This window comes from Octodon degus, unplaced genomic scaffold (assembly GCF_000260255.1).
Source record: "Octodon degus isolate 3935 unplaced genomic scaffold, OctDeg1.0 scaffold00297, whole genome shotgun sequence".
NCBI classification, from domain to species: domain Eukaryota; kingdom Metazoa; phylum Chordata; class Mammalia; order Rodentia; family Octodontidae; genus Octodon; species Octodon degus.
In genome coordinates this window covers 778,296-787,489 of record NW_004524873.1, presented here as the reverse complement: position 1 = coordinate 787,489, position 9,194 = coordinate 778,296, and the positions used below count along the sequence as shown (strand labels likewise).

The 9,194-nt window shown below is 44.8% G+C and overlaps 1 protein-coding gene across 1 annotated transcript in view; it reads right to left on the bottom strand.

The window, feature by feature from the left end:
* Nucleotides 1–7,804, bottom strand: part of Susd1 (sushi domain containing 1) — a 210,349-nt gene extending 202,545 nt beyond the window's left edge. Inside the window, exon 1 of the mRNA XM_023707549.1 lies at nucleotides 7,672–7,804. Within this exon, the coding sequence (XP_023563317.1) occupies nucleotides 7,672–7,804 (133 nt within the window). The remainder of the gene's footprint in view (nucleotides 1–7,671) is intronic.
* Between the last annotated feature and the right edge of the window lie 1,390 nt (nucleotides 7,805–9,194).

Here is a 9,194-nt window from a genome sequence, read left to right as displayed (position 1 = left end):
GGTGGCCTCCGCGCGTGGGGCCCCGGCCCGCCTGTGGACCCGGGCTGGACAGGGAAGCGGGGAGAGGGGCCCGAGAAGAGCCACTCGGAACTGGGGGGAGGTGGCTCCTCTCCGCGGGAAAAGGGGGAGGTCGGCGGCGCCGCTCGGCAGGGTCGCTAGGGAGCCGAGGCGCGGTGAAGGGAGGGCGCGCAGCCCCGAGAAGACCCCGGTCGGGCGTCGGGAGGAAGGGAGCGGCCAGGAAGAGGAGAAAGAAGGGCGTCGAGGAGGAATCCAGCGGGGCGAGAAGGGGCGCAGACCGCAAGCCCAGAGGGTGTGATCAGAAAGTAGGGTGGGGACCTCCTCTGGGTGGACGTGGACTGCTGAGAGAGACAACTGTGCCAAAGAAGTAAATAAAGTCTTGTGAGCCGAGCGCGGGAGGCTGCTGAGAAGCCATGGGGTGTGGGTGTCGCCACGTCCTGGGAGCCACGCGGGGTGGGGCTTCGGGAGCGACTGCTGCCGCTCGGGCAAAGGGAGGTGTGCGCGGGAGCGGGGTGCCCGCCGAGGAGTCTGCAGAGGAGTGGAAAACGAGGCTTTTCGGCAATAGAACTCACTGGATTTTATGGAAAAGAGAGGGAAGAAAAATTACAGGCATTGCTTAGGTTTCTGGTTTGGGCAACTGAGTGGCAGGCGTGGTGGAAGCCGCCGAGGTAGAGGTCTGCGGGGAGTTGCACGCCGGTCTAAGAGGAGAGGAAGCGTCCGGGGTGGAGGCTTCGCGCTCGGGAGCTCTTGTCATCCAGTGCCCGCGCCCACCGCTCACCCCGCGTCTTCGCTGCTTGCTCTTCCATGAGCTTTACCCGAAATCTAACCACGAACAAACACACCCATGTAAGGGCGAAACTTGAGCAGCCTTGAAAAGAAGTCATTACAAATAAAAGTCCGAGAACTTTGTAGAAGACTTTTGGAAAAATTATTTTAATTCAAAGCAAAACAGAGCTAGGAGCCTGTGTTAGAAAGTAGATGGACTTCCAGTAGTGAATGATGAAAATTATTTATTCGTGAGGTCCGCCCTCCATGAACTTTAAAAGCATATAATTGTTTAAAAAAATAGACCATTCACTTAAGACTTGTTTTAACCAAACTATACCTCCATATCCCCGTACCCCTTCCAAAACACTTAAATATATATAAATGTAGATAGTAAGTCCCCGACTCAGGAACACTGGAGTTGGGAACTCACAGATAAGGGCACGTCCCTTTTGGAGCTTAGCTCAAGCGTCTGCTGGGCATTGTCACGGTGGTGCTGCTATGTGCTTACTGCACTGTGATCGTGTAATACTCCCCAGATGTCACAGGACCGTTTTCCAAGAGGGAGACAAACCCATCAAAAATCTCGTGTCAGCCAGGCATGGTGGCACTCCAGAGCCTGAGGCATGTGGATCACTGCGTGCTAAGATGGTATCTCAAAAAACAAAAATGGACTGGAGAGATGGCTCAGTGGAATAAGCGCTTCCCTGGCAAGCGCAAGGACCTGAAACTCCTTTCTGCCCTCCATCTGCTATTGCAGAGGATCTTCAGCTTCACCAATTCCCACCTCCCATCCCTCTTCCCCTTAGTAACTCTCTTCTCTTCAGTTCACTCTATCTAATCCCCTACACAGCAGTAGTAATTACAACCATTTTAAGGTAACTGTAAAGTAAAAATAAGTTTATTTACAATATTTGTGTGTGTGGTGTGGCTTTTTTGTTTGGTTGGTTGGTTTTCTTGAGACAGGGCCTCAGCTATGTAGTTCAAGCTGTCCCTAAACTCACTATGTAGCCCAAACTGGCCTCAAACTTGCAAGCAATCCTGACCCAGCCTTCCTCAGTGCTGGGATTACAAGCACGTGCCACAATGCCTGACGTGTGTGTGTGTGTGTGTGTGTGTGTGTGTGTGTGTGTGTTTTCCATTATATATTTCTGTCAGAGGTGTATAAGATTCACTTTGTCAGACTATCAAAGGGATCTGACTTACATTCTCCCTGAAAGGAACTCATTCCTATATGTATAATATATAATTAACTATAACGTATATATATTTATATATTCCCCCCCCACACTGGTAAAGTTAGGAAAAGTATCCAAAACATGGAAATGGTTAAGGGAGGTGACTGAGTGTTCTTTCAGTGGGGTGCTGGATTGGTGGCTGTTTGATAAAACTTGATGAGATTCTATAATTCCATCAACATCCTATTGACTACCCCATTTTCTAATTCTTTATGGCTAAATAGAAGTTTATTTCTGGAAACTGATGAAAACACAAGAATCTTGTCCATAGCAATGGAAATGCATGTTTTCTAGTAGAACTTTAAGTGATTTCTGCCAAGTAAAATGTAAACTTACTTTGCCCTGTATGATACTAATGAGTTAACCAGTTTGGCTTCTATCAGCAAACACATTTCATCAGAACTGTCAGCCCTGCTCACAAAACTCTGAGAAAGAAGGGCTGGAGATAAAGTTCTATAAAAACTGAATAATGAAGATTCATTACTTTTTTCAAGCTGGCCTTGAACTCATTGTGTAGCCCAGGGTGAAATTTGAGGCCATCCTTCTGCCTCAGCCTCCTGAGCACTGGGACTACAGACGTTCGCCATCACACTGTAGGTCATAGGTGTGGATCCCGGAAGTAGTGGAGATGCCAGGAGGGTAGCCCCATGAGCGAATGGATGTTCCACACTATCACCATACCTTGCATGTCCTCACCAGGCTGTACACCTGAATCTTCCGTAATCTCCATTATACCAGACATCAGTGCTTTTCTGAGTTCTGTGAGAAAATCGAGCAAATACTGAACTCTTGAATAGGGACTAGGTGTCATCGTCTGAAGTGAAGGCATGCGTTTATGGGACAGGTAAGTACGTGTTAAAATTGAGCTGAATTATAGGACACCCCGGCTGGCATCTGCTGGAAAATTCCTTGGTATTAAATCTAAATTGGGGCCAATCCTATGTACCAAGCTGCAGCTTAATTTAGTATGTAAGCCAACTGAAGAATGTGCCTTTGTAACAAATAACTGAGTCTCAGCCCATCCCAGCAGCAGGGCCTCAGTCAATTGCAGGTGGCCACGTGTCCAGGCCATGTTTATGTAAGAGGGTTTCTAATCTGGAGCTGATCCAGCTGTCTCTGTACCTCACTTCCATTTTCTGGTAGCTCACTTCCCTTTTCCACTCTAAGGTTACACAGACACATGACACCCCTAGAGTCTCACCGAACCTCTTTCTGGTTACGAGGGCAGCTCAATCCATGGTTTTTTGCTCAATTAAACACAGTAAATTTAATTTGTCTGAAATTTCCTTTTAACAATGTGTGGAAGAAAACTCCCTCACATCCGATCTCTAGTGTTCTGTTTTGAGGGTAAGAGTACAAAAGGAAGCAAACAATTTGCTTTTTTCTTCGCCTTTGACACACATACACATGCCCAGTTGAATCTGCAACTTGTACTTTTAAACAGGAAAGCACGTCATCAAAGAAACAGATAGCTCTGGATTGGCTTGGCCACATGTCTGTCATAAAAGTTTCCACAAGGGGAGAAGGAAGTTAGGGTGAAAAAAAAAATGTGTAACTAAAATATACTCACTTCAAGTTATTATTTGTACATATTAATGTAATATGCAGATTGGATAGTGGTTTATATTTTGATTCAGAACCACTATGTAAGAACCTTGAAAAAAATGTGAAGTACACTTCTTACCATTTCAGGGCATTCTGTTTTGCTGGTGACTGTTAATTCTTCAGCTGCACAAGTATCAGTTTCCTGGTCTCACAAGAAAACTATTCATTTCCACCCTATTAAAAAATCATTTTAACTTCATGTTTTAAAAGCTTTTTTGTGTGTGTGGTACCGGGGCTCAAACTCAGGACCTTGCGCTTGGTAGGCAGGCACTTATGCTGCTGAGCTATCTCCCTGGCCCCTAAAAGCTTTTCATACCAATTTACTCATCATACTTCATGTGGTTAGATGAAATACTTAAATTCTACCTAAGTTATTGAGACTACAGAACAGCTCCAAATGGAGCTGGAACCAGTCTGAATGATCCAGACCACCTTCTATAAAGGCTCTTTCCAGAACAAAATCATTTTTCCCTTAGAAGCCCTGGAAGGAAATTTCTGATAGTTCTAGAATCACCAGTTTGCTCCCACTTCTTACACTCAAGGTTTATGATGTATCTTGCTACACAAAGCATTCAATGACAACAAAAATATTTGTACATACAAACCTAAGTCCATTGACAGATGAATGGATAAATAAACATGATTTATAACCTACAATATTATTCAGCCATAGAAAGGAAGTTCTGACACATTTTACAGCCTTGAAGAATTATGCTAAATTAAAGAGACCACTCATGCAGAACATGGTGGCCTATGCCTATAATCCCAGCAATTGGTAGGCTGAGGCTGGAGGTGGCTACGAGTTCAAGATCACTGTGGGCTACAAAGTGAGCTCAAGGCAAGCCTGACCTACATAGCAAGACTCTGTCCCAAAAAGACAAAAGAAAAGACCACTCACAAAGGAACGGTACTATGTAACTTCACTCATATGAGATATTTACAGTTGAATACAGACACAGACAGTAGAATGGAGGCTGCCAGAGGATGGGGAGTGTGATATATAATGGATGTAGAATTTTAGCTCTTTGGGCTGGGGAGATAGCTCAGTAGAATTAAGCGCTTGCCTGACAAGCCCAAGGGCCTGAGTTCAATCCCTGGTTCCACCAAAAAAAATTAAAAAAGAATTTTAGTTCTTCAAGATGAAAAAGGCTTTGTGGATGGTTAGTGGTGATATTTGCACCGCAATATGAATTATGTAATACTGTGCACTTCAAAATGTTTAAAAATAGTAAAAGATACCCCCCCAGGGGGGAAAAAAACCCCACATGCTAACTTATTTTTAAAAGAGATACGTATATAGGACTTTCCAAAGCAACTGTGGATCCTGACAAATATAAGATCCGATTTATAGAGAAAGTCCCTTAGAAAGCCTCAGTCTCCCTCTAGCCCTGGAAGGAAATACGCTGCCTTCTTTTTCCTGTACTTGGGGTTGAATCTAGAGCCTTTTTACTGAATTATATCTACACAACTTTTAAAAATATATACATTATTTTGAGACAGGATCTCACTACATTGCTAATGAGAAAAAAGAAACACTTCTCCATGGCTGGTGGGAATGTAGACTGGTACAACATTGTGGAAATCAGTGTGGAGACTCCTCACAACACTAGGACTAGAAATCACTACATTGTTAAATTGCCTGGGCTGTGCTCAAACTTGCAATTCTCCTGCCTCTGATCCTCCTCCTGCCTAGGCTTCCCAGAGGCCTGAGATAACAGAGATACGCTGCCACACCTGCCTTCATCTGCTGGCTAAGACACAGATGTGAGGGTTTCTAGGAGAGCCTGCACCTGATGCCAAGTTTGGGCCTTGCCTTTGGTGGATTCCGATCTGGGTAAAATGCTGGAGAAGGGGGCAGGGGAGGCTGGATGTCAAATATCCTAGGTGTTTTCTGAAAAAATCTATTGCCTGGTAATCACACTCCTGGCCAGAAATTATATATTCTACTCTTCCCAGAAGTTGGTTTGGGAAGTAGACTACAAGGGCTGCAAATTATGCAGAAACAGTTTATGTGTGATTGTTTTCAGGAATGCCTTGACTATCTCATTGTCATGAGCCTGATGTATTCTGGTGTTGCATTTACTGCCTGAAGTTTCATGAACAGGAATGGTTTACATGTTTGAAGTTTGTAATTATATTGGCTACAAACTTGTGGTTTTGAAACTGATGAAAGTCACAGTTCCTCTGTTAACAGCCTATTTCACCCACACGCTTCTACCCTTAGCTGACCACACCTGAAAACACTTGAAGGCCACCATGAAAGGAGATGCAGCACTCCTCCCAGCATGGAATTGTCATGCCAAGCAGGTTTGGGACCTGTCCTCCAGAAGAAATGTCCCTGCTGCCCTATCTAGGTAATAAATATGGGTTGGTTGATCAATTGATCAAATGGTTGATTGAGACAGGGTCTTGCTATGCAGTTTAGGCTGGCCTTGAACTCACTTTGTGCCCAGGCTGGCCTCAAATTCATGGTGTTCCTCTTGCCTCAGCCTCCCTAGTTCTGGGATTACAGGCATGTGCCACCATGTCTAGCATGGCTTTTTATTCTTGGGAGCTCAGTGATTTCAGACCCTATGACCACCTGAGGAACACAGACCAGCTCTGTCCTTCCCAGCATACCCAGCCTCACCAAAACATACACTCAAACCAAACATGCTACCTAGATTTGGTCTGTGGCCCCAGGGCTACAACTGTGATATTTGTGATAGCATAATAGGACCCATTAACTTGAGTTGTAGTCTACTATCTTTTTCCATTTTCTGTTGTTAATGACACACTTCCATTGACAAGGTAGAATTTTCTTTATAATTTTACAAAGAAAAGAGGTCTATTTTGGCTCATGGTTCTGGTCCAAGATAGGGGGTGGGGGGGAATCTAGTGATGGCTTCCTTGCTGGCAGCATCTTGAAATGGCATAGGGTGGCATCACATGCTAAGAGACGAGGGTGTGTGTGTGTGTGTGTGTGTGTGTGTGGTCCTCCCATTTCTTTCCCTCTTCTCATAAAGTCACCACTATTCACTCATAGGTAGGCTCCACCCCATGACTTTATCTAATTCAAATTATTGCCCCAAAGGCCCCAAAGTACTGAATTCATATTAAGCTTCCACTCTTAATTTCTTAATACCTCACAAAAGGGACTAAACTCTGAGTTTCACAAGGGCCAAGTCTTTTTTTTTTTTTTTTTTTCTTTTTTCTTGAGTCAGAGTTTTGCTATACAATCCAGAGTCTAGGCCAGGGACTCACTATATAGTCCAGGCTAGACTTGAACTCAGAGCGCCTCCTCTTGCCTCAGCCTTGAGTTCTGGACTTACAGGTTTCCACTACCATGTGACTGAGCCACATCATATTCAAACCACAGCACCCACCCAAAACACCAGGGTCTTCACAAAATGAAACTAACACAAGCAGGAAGGGACAGCTCAGCATAATGGGCACAGACTCTCAAATTCCTCTTCTTAAAATGGCGGCCTGCTCCTCACTTTACACTGGTAAGCATAACCTAAAGAATTCAGATACCCTGTGCCACCAACAGCAGGACCTAGGACAGCAGGAGGATTTGAATTTGGAGACAAACTTCTGTCAGACTCCATCAGATAGAATAAGGCAGGGGCTGGGATAGCATCCACCCTCCCTGAACTAAGATGATGGGGTGGGGACAGCACCAAGTGAAATCGGACTTGGGTCCTCTTTTTGTGTCTGAATATCTGTGTCTCTCTGTCTCTGTCTCCCTGCCTGCCCACCCCCATCCCCTTTCACCAAGTCATCTGGCTCACTTGAGGAAGCCTCAGCTGCTGGTCTGTTTGTTCCACAAACCCTGACAGGAAGTCCACTGAAGCCCACTTCCGGACCCAGGGTCAGCTGAGGAGCCTGGCAGCCACCACCAACCCCCACCCTAAAGAGGAAGAGCCAGGCCTCAGGAGCAAATCTGCAGGGCCAGCACCTGCGCTGAGGAGGCCTAGTGACTGTGATGTTCTGATAAGGCCAGCTGACAGTGAAGGCCCTTATTATCAGAGACCTCAGCTAACATGCAATCTTCAAAGCATACTTTCTTCAGTTGTTTTGAAGTTGACTTCAGCTACAGGTTTTATTGGTTTCTTTGCTAACCACTGTTGTTTGTGGCCTATGTCTTCCTCATTCTCTTCTTCCTCCTTCTTTATCTTCTCTTGGTGGATCTCCATGTATCTCTTGCAGAAAGTACCTCTGGATGACAAATCAAATCTTTGCATGTGTGAACTGAGTATTCAATCTTGGATTAAGAATACTTAAGTGTTACTTTATGAGGTATAAATCCTGAATTCAAAATAATTTTCCCTCAGAATTTTGTCCTCTGGGAGCTGGAGGTATAGTTTGGTGGCAAAACCTTTCCCTGCTGTTTGTGAGGCCCTGAATTTGAGCCCCAGCACAGCACTGTCAGAAAAAAAAAAAAAAAAAAAAGCCTTCTGTTCCCCTAGATCCTCTCTGCTCACTCCCATACCTTTTGGAATTTCCCTGAGATATTTCCTGAGGATACAGAGTTTCAGTACTCGTTCTCATTACTCATCAGCAGAGACTTAAAAAAAAAAAACTGTATTACTTCATTCTCTTACTATTTTTCTAGATATCCTTTCTGTAACTTTTGGTTGAAAATTAAAAAACAAAACAAAACAAAACAAAAAAAAACAGCTTGCCTCTAGCCTCCATGACTCAGTATTTTTCTTGTTTGCTTTCTTTTCTTGCCCTGATTCACAAACTATGGGAGGTTGCCCTAGCTCAATTTTGTGAACTATTTGTTCTCCACTATGCTCATTCTACTCTTCTTCAGCAAACTGTTGAAAGATATTTTTTTAAATATCAGCAATCATGTTTTAATTTCTAAGAACCTTGCTTCTTTTTATAGATTTTTTTTTTAATTTATTTGGTACAGAGTCTCACTACGTAGTTCGGCCCTGTAGTGATCCTTCTGTCTCAGCCTCCCCAGCACTGGGATTACAGGCATGCACCCCTATGCCTGGTTTTGGGGCCAGCACAGCATGAGGTACCAGGGTTCGAACTCTGGTCCTTGTGCTGGCCAAGCAGGCACTTAGACTACTGAACTATCTCCCCAGCCTTGTAGGGTAAGTTTTATTTCTGAACTGGTAATAACTTCGGTGTCATCAGGAGGTTATTCACTTACTTGCATTTGATGAGTGTCCAGCTGCTTTTCAGCAATTGCATGATTTTGATGTTTTATTTTGTTTCTTTTTTGAGACAGGGTCTCACTCTGCAGTTCAGACTGGCCTTGCACTCACTTTGTTGCCCAGGCTGGCCTACCTTTCAGAGTGATTCTCCTCCCTCAGTCTGCTGAGTCCTGAGAGTCCAAGTGTGCACCACTACATCCAGCCCAATTGCGTGTGTGACTTTTGACTGTCTTCGTTTCTGCTTCAGGGTCTTGGCCATTTGGCATTCAGAGTCAGACACGGGCCCCAGCCCAGGAGAGAATGCCTGTTGTGTGAGGGGTAAATGGAATTTTCGCTGCAGAGGGTCCAGTTCCAAGGAGGTGCAGAGCAGGAGGCAGGGGTGGGAGGCGTGGGCAGTGCTGCTTGGGGCCTG